The 15,841-nt window shown below is 46.7% G+C and overlaps 5 protein-coding genes across 5 annotated transcripts; 1 reads left to right on the forward strand and 4 right to left on the reverse strand.

The window, feature by feature from the left end:
* Position 1: 1 nt before the first annotated feature.
* N7484_008611 (uncharacterized protein) lies at positions 2-1,669 on the reverse strand (the record flags this gene model as incomplete). Its single annotated transcript, XM_057118998.1, has 1 exon — positions 2-1,669. One exon carries the CDS (start codon positions 1,667-1,669, stop codon positions 2-4), a length of 1,668 nt encoding a protein of 555 aa, XP_056968553.1.
* A 67-nt stretch (positions 1,670-1,736) lies between these two features.
* N7484_008612 (uncharacterized protein) lies at positions 1,737-2,071 on the forward strand (the record flags this gene model as incomplete). The annotated part of the gene is made up of 2 exons (XM_057118999.1): positions 1,737-1,799; positions 1,910-2,071. The coding sequence occupies 2 exons, from the start codon at positions 1,737-1,739 to the stop codon at positions 2,069-2,071; spliced, it is 225 nt and encodes a 74-aa protein (XP_056968554.1).
* Positions 2,072-4,598: 2,527 nt separating this feature from the next.
* N7484_008613 (uncharacterized protein) lies at positions 4,599-7,242 on the reverse strand (the record flags this gene model as incomplete). The annotated part of the gene is made up of 7 exons (XM_057119000.1): positions 4,599-5,118; positions 5,187-5,802; positions 5,846-5,912; positions 6,071-6,515; positions 6,571-6,937; positions 6,995-7,072; positions 7,140-7,242. The coding sequence occupies 7 exons, from the start codon at positions 7,240-7,242 to the stop codon at positions 4,599-4,601; spliced, it is 2,196 nt and encodes a 731-aa protein (XP_056968555.1).
* Positions 7,243-7,924: 682 nt separating this feature from the next.
* N7484_008614 (nucleoside phosphorylase domain-containing protein) lies at positions 7,925-9,550 on the reverse strand (the record flags this gene model as incomplete). Its single annotated transcript, XM_057119001.1, has 1 exon — positions 7,925-9,550. The coding sequence occupies one exon, from the start codon at positions 9,548-9,550 to the stop codon at positions 7,925-7,927; it is 1,626 nt and encodes a 541-aa protein (XP_056968556.1).
* A 329-nt stretch (positions 9,551-9,879) lies between these two features.
* On the reverse strand, positions 9,880-14,610 carry N7484_008615 (CHAT domain-containing protein; the record flags this gene model as incomplete). Its single annotated transcript, XM_057119002.1, has 1 exon — positions 9,880-14,610. The coding sequence occupies one exon, from the start codon at positions 14,608-14,610 to the stop codon at positions 9,880-9,882; it is 4,731 nt and encodes a 1,576-aa protein (XP_056968557.1).
* Positions 14,611-15,841: the final 1,231 nt, after the last annotated feature.

Consider the following 15,841-nt stretch of genomic DNA (forward strand, 5'->3'; position numbering starts at 1 on the left):
TTTATACGTCCATCTGTTCTCTCCTCAGAACCCAATCAAGGAAGTAGCTGGTATCTGGCTTCTTCACAACCTGATCCTCCACAATGATAAATTCCTTAAACTTGCGCGGAGGAACTTCATGAGCGTAGAGCGCATCAATATCCGGGTATGACCTGTTTTTCGTCTCAGGCTGGAAGAAATAAAGCCCAACCATAATGAAGAGCTCCGCGCCAACAAACAAAAACATAACTCTGCCACCCCAGTTCAACTCATTGGGATTGATGAAATAGGGGAAGACAGAAGAGAGTAGCAGTGCTGTAAGCTGCTGGCAGACAAGCACAAACGCAATAGTCTTCGGACGCGTGGCCTGTGCAGCCGTCTCCTGAGCCACAGCCCACCCATAGCATCCCACAGTCGCGGTATAGAGCATCGACCAGGTTATCATGAATGCGAGCAGCGCAATATTGGCCGAGGTATTAGACGTCGGCGCGATTGATACGCCCGCAATAATAACAGACCAGAACATGAGAAACGTGCCACCGCCAATAAGACCCTTGCGACGGGGAATTACATCAGACAAGAAAACGGCGACGACATTGGAGAACAGTTGGAGGGTAGATGAGATTGCTGTCAGTTGGAAGGAGTTTGTTTGGCCAATTAATTCGAAGTAGTAGGTTTGATAGGTGTTGGCGAAGTAGCCACCGCTGAAATTCTGGGATTGAAGACCAAGAACTGCGACGAAGGTGCGAGATCGGTGCTCTTTAGAGAAAATGCTTTTCCAGCTTGTCTGTCCACCCGCAGACTCCTCGCTTTCAAGTTGTCTTAGCTCGAGTTTGATGGCTTGAATGTAGCCTTCAACATCAGATTTAGGTCCATATAATCGAAGGATGGCCTTGCGCGCGTCAGCCTCACGGCCTTTCTTCATATACCACACCGGGCTTTCAGGAAGGAAAGGAAGACCGCAGAGGTAGATGCCTGGAATGACGAAAGTCATGAGAAAAGCAAGCCGGAAAGACCAGTTTCCAGAGATGCTAGAGGCTCCATAGCCCGTGATCGATGAACAAAAGTATCCGAAAACAATAATGACGTTAGTGAGAGATGAGGCCGTACTGCGCAAATTGGTCGGTGCATTCTCCGTCACATAAAGCGGCGGAAGAACCGTTGATAGTCCAACCGCGAGACCAAGGAGAAGCTTCGACACGAAAAGAACAGGCAGACTGGGTGCGAAAACCAATGCAAAGGATGAGCAGAGAGAGATAATCACGGCAGTAAACAATAGCTTCTTGCGACCTATTACATCTGCAAATTGACCGGCAGCGTACCCGCCAAACACTTGTCCAATAGTCGATGCTGCATTCCAAAGAGACTGCCATAAAGCGGGGATAACCCATTCCTTGCCGTCCGTGTAATAATTTCCATAGTATTGACGGAAGGCGGGAAATGCAATGGCGGTTCCCGAGAGCCCTGAGTCATAGCCATAACCGAACGTAAGAAGCATAGTGTACAAGGTCCACCAGCAAAAGCGACGGTTGGCTTTGATAGCCAACCAGAGTTTGCTCCATTGCTCTCTTGCGGTTAAGTTTTGCTCTTGGTGTATGTTTTGCTTCGTTTCACTTTCTTGGGCAATTTCGATGTGACTTGGAGCAATCTTCTCAGCCTCGAGGGACTCATTTGAAATAGTGCGATCCATGGCGACGTGGACAGCGAAGAAGCGCAATAGATGATTCGATGGATTGGGTCATTCTGGCATTGGAACCATGTTCTTTAAATGTAGAAGGAGTGCGGAGGTTCCCCATGGGGAAAAATATGGGTACCGTGAGGTATGTAGGAATTAGGTTCCTCTCGGTCCGAAGCTCGGTGAAACTTGTATGATCTATCATGGCGACGGGGAAATTTCACACAGTGCAATTTGATTCAATGAAATTACCAGCGAAAGCCTGACCTCAACGAGGTGAATACTACCGAAGATTGTCAATGTGGTGTGGTGTGGTTGGTGTTGGTCATCAATCGGTTGTTGGAGCTGAAGCGGTGGGTTCCCGTTATGAATTCGGAGCGCCACCATCAAGGCGTTGATGCCATAGAGGATGCATGATTCGGAGGTATTGCTCACGTACTAGGAAGTTGGCATCTATGTTGATTAGAATTAGCAATATTATGACAGCTGAATAGTTGCAAAGTACTTCTATCGTGGCAACACTGCCCACCATTTCTGCGGTTTCAGCCCCGCGTATTTAGCTCACACAAATGATTCAGACACAAGGATCGAGCAGTATTGAATTGAAAAAAAGACAAAAGTGAATAAGTCTCCCAATCTATCCTGAACTCAGTCGTCAACTGGTATCACTTGAAGTGGGTCTACGCTAAGATAAGATAATCACCACGTGACTACTTCCCAACCATAATTTTCTTCGCTTCGTTTTTCCTCCTTCTTCCACACACTTGTCAGTCGCAACAAGCGACCTGGGATTTTGATGTTTGAACTCCAGGACCGCAATTGACATTGCTGCAACACATCCGTATACCATGTGGCTACTCATGCGAAGCCAACACAACACAAAGACGCCACTTCTGATTCCTACAGAAACCCAGGAAAACGCGTTGTCAAACCTTCGGTTGAAGACCCGATAATCAGATCGCGTCTCCATCTGTTGGCTTAAATACTCATACTACATGATTGTATTGGAAGCGGAGCATAATCCTGCTGCTTCTTTCATACATGACTGCCCCCTACATACTTCTCTTCACGATTATTATGATGATTTTTTATCAATATTGAACCAGGTTGTTATACACTTAGACTCCTGGGGCATGATCGCAAATACACTGAAAATTCTGATCAATCACGAAGATGAAGTTTTGTTGTCGCTTATCGACTTTATTATTCTACATTCAAATTTGATATTATTCCAAACATTAAAGAGCAAATCCCACGTATTTAGAATTATCTCAAATGTCTCATGACTCTTACCATTGAAAGCCTCATGTGATAATTCTTGTGCAATCAATCAATCTGACATACAATGTCGATGCATGGAGCAACAGTGCACTCCATAAGTCAGGTGACGGAAGTGCAGCAAAACAAGCCAGACAAATTCCGTGAAAAGGTTGTCTTAGAAGTCGGCGTAATCCGATAAAGATCTCACTGTCTTGGTCGTAGAGTTGTGCAATAGCTCCATGCCTACAACTGCATTCGAGTGAGAAACATGGGTCACCGAAATCATGAAAAGGTCAGATCAAGTATGTGAGATAATCCCTCAGGATATGCATGTTCGATTTGATCTTAATTCATATCACCATTGAGTCAGAAACAATCAGAAAGATAATATACAAACCCAGGCATTCCTCAACCATGGAACCATAATTATAACCTTTCATAAATCACCTCTTCCCCCCTTTGTCCGCCTGACTCTCCTCAAGAGCCTGCTGAACCCACGACGAATCCTTATCTACCCGTGATGCCCGCTTCGATGTAGCCGGTGATTGAACCTGAGCATCCTGCCTTGCGGTACGAATAGAACTAAAACAGTACGTGCAAAGAAGCACGGCCATAGTGAAAGCTGCAATGGGCGCGTTCAGAGACTTGAATCTTGTTAGTCCCTGTCTTATTAAGTGACCGCCACAGTGCTAGGCGACGCTGTGGCTGATGGCCTCGCGAAGATCGACTTACCCCTGAAGGCCGGCCAAGGGCCTTAAGATTAGGTGTGTTTTTTTGTGTCATGGTAATATGTAGATTGCATGCCCAGGTAGCTGACACTGATACTGGATCAGATTAACTTGGGCTGGACACGGATGGTCCCACTAGCAAGTATTTTTCCGTTTTGATTGGTTGATTTCTGGTATCGCCTCACAAGCGCAACTGTGGTGCACTGCGAGTCAACTACAAGGATCGGTAATTTCACACTCCCTTGTACTGATGTTGCTGAAGGAAGGGCCCTTGTTTCAAACTTAAAGGCTGTCGGTTTGAACATTGGATGGGGAGTTGGGCGGGAAGATGCCAAGAATTTCTCGGCTCCACTAACGGCGTTTTGTCATCAACCTTTGAATGTTGAATGTTTGCCAGCTGGTTCCAACCACTTTGATAAGAGAACCTATGATTTAGAAACATGTAGATACAATGATCAAAACCCGTTCACGTACGACCTCTCTCGGTGGGCCTAGCTCTAGGCACACAGGGTTATCTTGTTAGCGTAGTAGGGTTGGGCTGCTCATCTCGAAGTCTAGCCCACCCCGCAGATATCATAATAGATATCCATCCGACCAGACTTACCGCCTGCTGATGTTGTTTACATAATTCCTAACTACGATCACTTTCTACCCTTGTTCACAGGTACTACATATTTGCGCCAAAGGAAATTGGGCGTTCGTTCAATCTTGTATATCCAAAAGCAACATTTCCAGAGAGATGCTACTAAATACCTATATTACCATCAGTATTCAAACCCCACTAACTGCAGCTTTCACAGATCACCGCCTGCATAATTTGCCACTGAAACTCAAACTCGGGTGTGATTGCTGGAGGTGCTGCTGGTAGCTTCTAGAAGCTGTAGCTGGTGGAGTTTGAACAGTGGTAGTTTTTATAGGCATTCAGCAGCATTTAGTTTAGAGTTACGCTTTCGAAATTAAGAACAAACTGCCTGTTCCCTCTCCAGGGCTGACGCAAACTCTAAATTGTAATTCGCCTTAGTTTCAGATGTAGGGTTGACTTTCAGATGTAGGGTTGACAGCGCCTCAAGATATAAGTCCCGCCCAAAAGAACGCCATGACCAAGAGCAGCTGCTCCATGTATCAATAGAGGTCGTTTCTAGAAAACCTTCCTTCAGCAGCTCTTCAACATCGTTTGGCTCCAAATTATTCAAAGTTGTGGTTTCGTCCAGCGCAGTTTCTTCGCGGTTGATGGGGATGAACTGAATAACTTGCTCAATCCAGAGCCGACTACATTCGGGTGGCGGGAGGTAGGAATGTCGAACTGAAATTGCTTCAAGATAACCCGGGGATAGCACGAGTAAACGATTCATCATCTGATCCCGGTTTATCTGAAGATGGGAGACTGCCCGGCACAGCGTCATCGCGGTTAATGGATATAAACCGACTGATTTGCTGACTCCAGAGCTGACTTCGTTGAACTGGCGGGAGGTGGGACTATCGAACTCGAAATGCTTCACAATACCTGCAAACAACGATTGCACCCGAGACCAGCACGATCGTACCTGGAAATAGCACGATTGAGCAGTTTAACACCTTCTGATTTCGGGTTATCTGAGGATGTTAGTTTGCCCAGCGCAGCGTCGTCGCAATTGATTGGGTGAAACCGGCCGCCTCGGTGGATCCTGTGTTTTGCATAGTTGACAGATGTATTATTTATATCTTGCAAAGAAAACATCCCTTCTTGCACGGCTACATCCTGAAAAGGGTCATCGCTATCCGCACCAGCGATTTCGTAGTCATTTCGTGGTACTAATGAAGGCGATGTATTGTTTTGCATGCTATCATGCTCAAACCCATACTGGGATATGGACACGGCTTCAGCTCCTGTAGAAACGTCCGGAGCCTCGGATGGTGTACCCTGGCCTTGGAATGCGGCATTGGGAATTCCAGGTGGTCTCCACGTGACAGGAAATCTAGACTCGGTAGGTAGGTGGCCCTGATTTCCAGCCTGCAGTTGGTCGAGGATGGTGTTGCGAGGAGCCATCATGTTCTGACCCACAGACTTACTTATCGGCGCAGCCGTGATGGAAGGATTGTAAAGCTCATCATGATAAATATCGGAGATTTTTCGCTTCATTGTGGGGAATCTCATCGACATGCCACTGTTGTTGGAGTGTCCTTGAGGTAACCATCATTAAAGCTAAGGAATTGGTTCTCTCACCATTCGCCATATCTGCTTTGTCGAGCTCATCCAGGCTCGTCTGAGAAGCCCTCGGAGAGAGCGTGGTCTGGGATAGAGATATAGGTTGATTCCCCAAAATAAACCCTGGAGCTTCGGACAGTGGGCGGGCATGAAATCCGGAATTGTGATACAAGTCTTTCCCCCAGTTAGGAATACTGGGAAATAATTGGTTCCTCAGGTGAGCCGCCAAAACGTCAGCAATACGTCCGATATTCGTTGGTTTTTCTGAGGTTGGTAATAGATGCTAGGAGTCGGTTTTGGAAGAGACATGGGATCTTGAGACGATGAGTAGTCGTCCTGTGATGATGGGCGTGGAGTGAAAGAGATTTCGGGGGCATTGGGGCCAGGGCTAAAAAAACCGGCCGGTGTGGAGACGTCTTCATCTACTGTTGGTAGGTTACCGAGATTTCCAAACTCGCCCTGTGATAAAGCACGCAAGGTGGTGTGAATGAAGTCACGGTTCAAGGAGAATATCTCTGGGGTAATCCCGATACTTTGTAGCTCCTTGCGAAGTTGTCTCCATTCCACTTCCTCACTTTCTGAAAGCGATCCAGTGGAGACAATTGAAATAATGGATGATTCGCGTCTGCCAGTGCGAATCTCGTTCATGAAAGCTTTCAGCATCCGTTCCACATTATCCTGCGAGGATCTTAACAGGAATTAGTTACCATAATTGCATGGTACATGATATTCGCGGAGCTCACTGTATAATCTGAGTGTTCAGAACGTTTAGCACGTTAATGTATACCGAAAGCCTTGATCTAATGTCTGCTATTTCAACTTCGGCCCAGCCCATTCTTTCCCAGGTGACCTGAGTTTGAGGACCGACAGTATCGAAGTGATCTTTCAACTTTGAAAGATCATGCAGAACACCATTACAGTTGTCCAAAGTGTCTTTTAGCTCTGTAAAATGGTTACTTTTCGCATGAGCCCTCTGGGTGTGTTCTTCGGTCACGTTAAGGATGGACACAAAAAGGCCAAGCTCGTTTCGAATCTGATTGAAAAGTTCAGATGAACTGAATAAAGACGTATAAAGTGACTGAGCTATTGGTCGAATTTCGTTGATATGAGCTGGTAGGTTTGATAGGTTAGAGTTCGGAACTAGCTGTTATAGACGGAGGCTTTTACTGATGTTCACGTCCCGGTTTGCCGTGATATTGCCACTGAAGACAGCCCCACCTTGAGTGTTGAAGGCTTGGAATTGCTCTGTGAAAGGCATGCGATGTTAGTTAGGAATTCCCTCAAGTCCAACATTCAGTTTTTTTGAGCATACCTGCTAGGTGGTACGTCCCTCCTGTATTGAGACTGCCATTGTTGACTCCAATCTGAACCCCTTCATTTGAGCCAGAAAAGGATGCATTGTAATTCGCTGACATTGCCATGTAACATATCGAGGATTTTGATCGTTGAGTCGAATTTAGGGGCCGCAAATGGCGGCTTTTTTTCTCTCGGTGCGGTGCAGCGAAAAGTGCTCAGGCAGCTCAGCCTCATCAGGTGATGTGACGAGCCACGAGTCCAATACACCAACAACGTTAACACCTGGGCAGGCCACATAGGCATATCACTCACCATTCCATCTCATTAGATATAGATAGTTGATTATCACCGGTGATTCCATCGACCTCTCCGTCTCGTTTTTGATAATTATGAAAAAGAGAAAAGGCTGACCTCTTCAGTATCCTACTTCGCCGTCTAGTGAATCAACTCCCTCGTAAATTTTCCGTCTACATAAAATCCTAGGTCGCTCGTTGTCTGTATGACATTGATACCCGCGCTATATTCCTGACTGATATACGGGTAGGAGTGGATATCAATTTCCCCTTTCAGAGGTACATTGATGGTTTCAAGCCCTATTCGCAAGAAATATAATGTATAGGTAGATATTTGTTAGCAAATATCGTACTAAGAGAGCTGACAATCGATGGTCCCTCAATGCTTTAGAACTTCTCTTCTTTGAGAATTCGCTGCTTTCAACTGCATGCCAGTCCTTCGCAGCGTAGAGCCCGAGTGTTGTTGTAGGTGGAAGGCTTGAGCAGTTCGAACGATCGTCCGTGCTCATCAAGATTCGTCAACATCATCACCCAAAGTAACCTTCAAATAGTCCTCTGCCTCATCATCATCGTCATCACCACGAGAAGTATACAAACTCTGCCAGCAATTACCCTTTTGTAGAGTAGCCGCATCAATATCCTTCCTGCGATACCACTTGAATTTGAGCTGACGATACTGCACGGCGTACACTGCCTCACCGATACAGGGTAGATCGCTCTGCTCGCTGCTCTTGAGCGAGGTGTCTATATCTCTGTGCCACAGACTTCGAAACCCGACTACCAAGTATATCTGATCATTTGAACGTTCGATTTGTTTTTCGACCCACTGTCGTGTTTTTCTCTTGGAGCTCATTGCTTCGAACCAGTCATTTGAATTGTTTAGCGTGCATGAGCTGGAGCGGTCGACCGTGACGGAATAGTCGGCTTCGGTGGGATTACCCTTGGTGGACATTTTTGACAGAATGTTCGTATAGCCCATAGCGGAAAGATTGATGGTATGTGGGACTGATTGATGGATGACAGCGAGTTGAGCAGAAGATGGGGATACTGGCAAGGAGTAGAAATTATCTCGTGGAGACAAGGTATCCGTTATTAGACTACCGATGAAATTCTTTTCCACGGGGAAGATATTGTGCAAAATCCCAGAAGGTAGAGGGGGAGCGGAACTGGCAACTAAAGTTTCTGTTGAAGAAGTTGAAGCGGCTGTCAAGTCAACTTTGGCCTTGGGAATGATGCCCAGTAACTCCTTTGCATAGGCTGCAGCGACAATCGCAGCATAGGGCTGCCATTCCTTGGCTTTGAACTCATCGGCGTAATCACATATTCCTCGAATAGCCAGACAGGGGAAATTATCAAGATCCATCAGCCCTGCAGCTTCCATTTCGACGCAAAGAATGTCATGCTTCGCCGCCAACTGATCTCTAGTTTTCCCGTGCTTGATGAGACGGTTTCCAGAAGCTATTGTTCCATAATGTATCTGTGGGAGATCAGATGACCGTGCTGCACGCTGCACGACAGGCGCTTCACTAATAGGCAAATCTGGGTTTGTACAAGTATCATGAAGAATATCGTTCTCAGAGCCCGGTGACCGAAAACTGGGATACTGAGTGATAGCATCGTTTATAATTCCTTCAAGAAGACCCTTGTCCACCAGATGTGATGCACGGAGGTTACTCACTGCCGTGAGAACGCTGAAAGGAGGGTGATTCAGCGAGCCCGTCGGCAGGAACTCTCCATCTGCAATTGTCTTGCCGTAGTCATATGCGACAACACCTCCAAACGAGCCGCTGGGGATACCAACAACAACGTCTCCTAGACGGATATCCGGTGTTGATCGTGAAATAGGAGGAACGCCGCCCCCAATTCCTACCATCAGCCCGAAGGAAAGATTGGGGAATGTCGTGATCATCTGCTTTGCGACGATAGCTGCGGAGGTAGTACCATAGACACCTGAGGGAAGACAGGCGATCACGACGTTATGTGAACTGATACTCCCAAGTGCGTAGCTGTTTGTGTCGGTGCGGGGTTGCTCGAGATCGGGGTGAGATTCATCCAACAGACATCTCGCTGCGGCCATCTCGATGGGTAAGGCGCATATCCAGCCGATGTGGTAGCTGCTGTGATTCAAAGTCATGATGACAGTTGTGCCAGAAGAGTATCACGTATCTGGTGTCAGAAGTGTCATGCAGAGAATTTATCTGCGAGTGAGCGCGTGCGGCATAAGACAAAATGGCCCCATAAATAAGCACGAAAGACACTAAGCTAATCTTGAATATGATTGGTAGCAAAAGTACCATCTGTGCCTGACTATATCTAAACCTAACACGTACCTTGCTTTAGAAGCTCGATTTTACATGCAAGAGCCAATTCCCGCTGTTGTGGCACCAATATGGTACTGTACTCAACCGGTTCGAAAGCTAAACCATCAACTTTAACAAGACCATTCTACCAATTTCACATTCTTCAACCTCCAAAATGTACAAACTGCGCCCAAAAGAGAGGCTGGTCCTCAAATTCAGACCGCACCTCTTTGACAGCCAAATGAAACGCCTCCGCTACAGCTCGGCCACTATCAACACCCGGTTCCGCCACCAGCGCAGCAAGATTTTGATAAAAACCAACAGCAACATCACGACTGACCAAGTCCGGCGCTGGCCACATAGTGCCCAAAACATGAGCAAATCCAGCAACCTGGAATCCACTCACAAGATGAATCGCCTCATCAAGAAGCTTGGTTGCTCTATTCTCAGCAGTCGAACAAGCAGACAAATATGCAATACGAGCTCGTTTCAGATCCATTTTGACAATTGTTTCCACTGTCAACGCTCCACATTTCCCAGTGTCAGAAGCTTCCAGACCTTCAGGTTCGAGCATCAGGTGGCCATTGAGTGGATTTTTGCTATCGGATAGCGCATGGCATGCGAAGTGGACCATATCATAGGATGCGAGATGAGATAGTACAGAAGCGGGTTGTGGATGAAGAAGACTCTTGACAGAAAAAGTGGGCTCAACTTCTTCTGTGATCTCTTCTATCTCATCTTCAACACCGGAGAGTGGTGCATGACCGCGTGTCGTTGGCATGCCGACCATCAGCAAACTGGGATTGGGTCCGAGTGCACCACCGCTTAATTTGGCTCTGACTTGAAGCATCGTCTTGATAGATGGTGAATATGAAGAGATGACATACGAAAATGTGCTCTCCGAGTTGAGAGTGCGGTCGCAGGCTGCATGGAATGGAAGCATGCTCGCCACTCCACTACCAATCCAACAGACTCTCGGTAGCTTACGCGTTTCTGTTGAAGGCTGGGAGTGTAATTTGATCCGATCAAAGATGGGCTTCACGCCGGAAACCCAGAGCCAATGAAGAAGACTGGTGTACTCTTCATTCTGCCTTTTTCGACCCGCTCGATCCTTGGCCTTCCGAGTAAGATCTTTCTCCAGCCATTCAAGTGTTCGAGAGCGTGATAAATCGGGGATCTCTAGACTGTCTATCTTCTCATCGGAGATGATGATGGCATCACTGCGAGTGGTGGTGATGTTGACAACGATTATAAATTCTCCTTTTGCTCCGGACCTAATAGTCTCGAAATTTGGCCCAAGCAGAAACTGCGTTTGTCCAGGGAGCGACCGAATGACTTCCACGCATTCGTTGAACTGGGATACAGATGCGAGCCGTTTTTGAAGAAGCCCTTCCGTTGCGCTGGGGCTCATACCCTTGGAATTGAAGGTCTGATTGATTTCATCCTGGAGTTTTCGGAATCGGGACGCAAGCTCTGTAGATGCAGATTCCAGCTCAGTAAGGTCCACTCGACTACTCATCAGTAGATCAAGGATGACCGTTCGTCCTTTCTCCAGATACTCCAGTGCGTCTTGCAATCGACCCGCCTGCAGAAGGAGGGAACACGCATTCCCAGCGATTCCAGAAAACTCCCGGACGACATATTGTTGATCGGTGATCTGGAGTGATCTTGTTGTTACCTGAGGAAGAAAGTTAACGACTTCCATCGCTATTGTTGTGGCTTCATCAAATCTTCCCAGATCTCTCAGTCTATAGACTGCCTGCGATCCAGCTAGCACTCTGTCAAATGGTAGCCCGTTCACAACTCTCCAGCCATGCAAACGGTGATTTACGGCAGAGATAAGGTCTTTCTCATCGCTTTTCTCCAAATACCGGGCGTAATATCTGGCACCCAGATTGGAAGAGTATCCGGCACGGCTTGGGTCATCAGCATGCATGATCGACAACGCCTTCTCGGAATTTTCGATTGCCAAGTTCAAATCTTCAATATTTTTCAATGCATTGAACCGTGCCTCAAGAGCGTTGGCAAGATTATTGAGACTTCCTGGATAGTGCATGTGGGTAGACGGCCGGAGAGATAATACCATCTCATAGAGGTCAATCACCTCTTCCATATCACTGGGGTTCTTTGAATCCTTGAACTTATCAATCAGATTGTTAGCGAGATTATTCATCACGTCTAGCTTTCCCACATCTTTGTTGGGGAGAAGGTCGAGTGCGAGTCTCTCATGATCGATGGCAGCTTCAAGACCATCTTTATCTCCTGTGCGCTTCCAGCGGGATCTAAATGCACCTGCTAGACCGCTTAAGCATCTTGCTTGCGCATTTGCGTTTGTCTTCTGAGTGTTGCGCGCTTTTTCAAGGTGCATGATAGCGCGGTCAAGGTCTTCTTGGTGTCCCTTGGCGTCGAATCGATTCACCAGGAGGTAGCCCAGTCTCATCAGATTGTCTGCTTGGTACTGATTTTCCTGGTCCTGGTACCCTAGCTCTACAGCTCTTTCAGCTGCCTTTATAGCTTCGTCGAGATCTTCATTACTTCCTAGGGCCATGTATCGATATTCCAGCTCACGTGCCAATGATTCCAACAGGATATAATTCTCTTCAGGCTCTTCATGGATGGCCGCTTGGACTCGCCTCACTGCCTCCTCTAGATCTTCAATTTTTCCATTGAGCTTGAAACGATGTCGAAAAAGATCTGCGTATACAGAGCAGAGTAGCTTCCAGTGAGGCTCAGACTTGGCAGTTAAAGACATAGCTGCTTCTATCAATTCGAATGATCGTTCCAGATCCAGAACTTCCCCATTCAGCTCATGGCGTAGCAAAAATGCCATTCCTTGGCGATGCAAATATCTTGCCCGGCTGGAATCATCGGAATTCGTCATGATCAAAACTTCTTCGCCTAATTTTATTCCCCTGTCGAGCAACTCCGATGTCGAATCACGCTCATAAAGGTCGATAAGCCACATAGATAGCGCACTCAGATCTTTTGGGTGGTCTGGACTAGCCTTATCTTGTAGGTTAACCGCTTTTTCTTTGAATTCAATTGCCTTTCGGAGATCATCCAGCGTATTCCGCGCCCGGAATCTGTTCCTGTAGAAAACGCCAAGGGAATCAAGCCACCGAGGACGCAATTCATCGTCTTCGTTTCCTACCAGAATGGCTGTCTCAAGTTTATCGATCCCGATATCCAAGTATCGTGGATCGCGACTTTCTTCCCATTTCTCGCCATACGACAGAGCTAGGTTTGCAAGTAAACGAGAGGGAAGCGGCGCAGATTCGTCTGCTGGTTTCACACTGAGCGCAGTCGTGAACTCGAGGATATCAATTATTGCATCAGGCGTGCGGTCTTTCGTGTTTGGAAACGTTGAGATATCAACCGGATGACCTTTTTCATGCTGCCAAAGCTGTCGTCGCACTTTGTCCATTTGCAGCCCATAAGAGATGGTGACAGGATGTCCGCGGTCGAAGAACTTGAGACATATCTCGTATACTTTGGTCATCAATGATTCTGCCTCCTTGAATTTGTGTTTCAATACGCAGTTCTTGCTCAAGTGTTGGAAAACCAATATTGCTCTGCCATTCTGGAGCGATGGGAACTCGTCGCATTTTGCAAATAATAACCAAATATCACTTTCGACGCTTGCGACCTCTTTACATCCACAAGCAGCGTGACATTGACCCATCAGATTCCAGAGTGTGCGCTCGTCTTCAGCACCGAAGGCCTTCTTACACCTTTCCGTTGCATTTTGGAAGGCCAGCTCTGCCTCTGTATACTTTTCCTGCTTGAAAATCATCTCTGCCTCATTTTGCAAAGACCTGATGGTCCAGTCATGGTTTTCCCCAAATCTGTTCTCATATGTCTCCGTTAGCTGGTGGTGGATCTGGTGGGCTTCGGAAAATCTGCCTTGCTGATCAAATATGCCAGCCAAAGATATCATTAACTGGATTTGGGCATCGTCTGGGTATCCATCAGCATGTGACGATAAGCCAATGCCTTTTTGAATAATTTCGATGGCTTCGGTGAGTTTTTCCTGTTTTGCGAGTGCTATCGCCTTGCGTCGGATGATTCCTAAAGTCTTTGAATGACTTGGTCCATAGACATCCTCATAGGAGCGCAAGATTGAGGAGAGAGTCTTCTGTGCTTCGTCATATTTCTGTTGACCCTCGTAGGCACATGACAGGTTGAGCCAGGGTGGTAGCAGTCGCACAGACTTCAAACCCTGACTTTTCGTGGTTTGACGCACAATTGTGAGGAGTATGGTCTCCGCTTCGGAGTACCTTTTTTGATGAATGCGCACAGCTGCTAGATTGCTAGCAGCCTGCTGTGTAGATGGATGATCGGTCCCAAAGACAGTCTCATATCGGCTCAGTGCAGACGCGTACATCTCGCCCGCTTCAGTGAAGTTCTTTCGGTTGAATGCAATATTTCCTAGTGATATGGAGGCCCGTAGTGTTGCTTCGTCGTTTGGGCCCATGGTTTTGTCAAATGTTTCCCACACTCTTCGATAGATGCCTTCAGCCTCGTCAAGTCTACCTTGAGCACGGTATACCATTGCGAGTCTATTTTGTGCAATTAGAGTTGTTGTGTGGTCGGGACCTGACATGGCTGTTCGAGCCTCAACGACGCGATTATGTGTCGCTTCAGCCTCATTGAGCTTGACCAGCTTTCGATATGTGATTCCAAGGTACTCCAGCGCATCAAGTGTTCTAGAGTCGTGCAGGCCACACATTTCCTCATAGCCCTTGGATGCACGGAGTAAGTGGCTTTCCGCGGCTAATATATTGCCTTTGTCATGGTAGTCGATGCCGAGTTTGTAGGCAGCCTCTAGAGTCTCTGTGTGCAAAGACCCATCTGGTCGTTCATATCTATCCACTGTCGCATCGTGGATTGTCATATCGTGCCCAAGCCCTTCAGGGTCTTTTTTTTCTTAGCAGTCAAGGCTGGGGTAAGTTGGTTCTGCCGACCTTGCTTATTCTTGGTCAGCAAGCAGACAATTGTCAACATTCACCTTGCAAAAACACACCGACTGTGCTATCGAATATGCCATATATCCAAAACTCTGAACAAATGGATCTAAATCCAACACCGACAAGGAAATACACATATCGTGTTTGTGGACATCCATGCCACGTCTTAGCTTTCCCTCCGCTTTAGTGCTCACGCAGGACAACCGCGCTATTCCTAATATAGTAAACATGTTCAGCGCAACACACTTCAATAAGCTGCGATTCAAAGCGACCCTATTGAGTACAATGTGACTGGAGAAAATATTCTGGACTGCTTGTCTTCCCAAGAAAGATATCTCGTTATATTTACACCGATGTGAATCGCTAGTCGCGCATCGTAGTCAATGCCTCTCTCTGCTGCCATGAGTACTGCATAGGACGCAAGAGCATTTTGGTATACTATGGCTCGGAAAGTCCTTCGGGCATCTTCAAAATATTCATGAACCATACAAGGCCAATATTTCCACTTTATACGTGGAGGAATTTGAGACTAAAATACCTTCTCTCTCTTAACAAATGTGACATCGGTGCTCTTTCGCGTCTGGCCTTATGTGAAGGTGGAATTCGGGAGGCAATCGACAAGTTGGAGGAACTTCAAGCGAATTGCAGCTATCCTGCAACAAAATTATTCGATGGTGAATCTTCGATAAATATTTTATCGCGAGGTCCTAGTCAAATCCATCAGGACCCCGCGACCTTCAACCTCCAAGGCTGGTCCGCGTCTTTCTGCATACAAAGGATGCAACCATTGGAAGTCAAGTACCAGATTATAATGAGTGGCTCGAATGGTGGTAGCGAAACGATTGATCAAATCCTTGATTGTTATTACGCAGGCATCCCTACGTTAGCGGGCTGCTTGGTCTAGTATGACAATACCGCCTTTTTAAAGGCAAATCATCAAAACATATAAAAGAATGACAGAAGTTGAAGAAGGGAGCAAGAATGGAAAAATGGTCAAAATCTGGTCTCTTTTTTCCAGCTTAAGTACATCGAAATGTCCCGGACTTTTGATCCTTCTAAGTCGCAGTTCATTTGCAAATTACCCTAGATTTACTCTCACTCGATAAGGACATGCGAAATTAGGTTTCGTAGATGATCGCTAGAATACATATACGCGAA

Source organism: Penicillium longicatenatum (assembly GCF_028827895.1).
Source record: "Penicillium longicatenatum strain IBT 33135 chromosome Unknown contig_6_segment0_segment0, whole genome shotgun sequence".
Classification (NCBI taxonomy): domain Eukaryota; kingdom Fungi; phylum Ascomycota; class Eurotiomycetes; order Eurotiales; family Aspergillaceae; genus Penicillium; species Penicillium longicatenatum.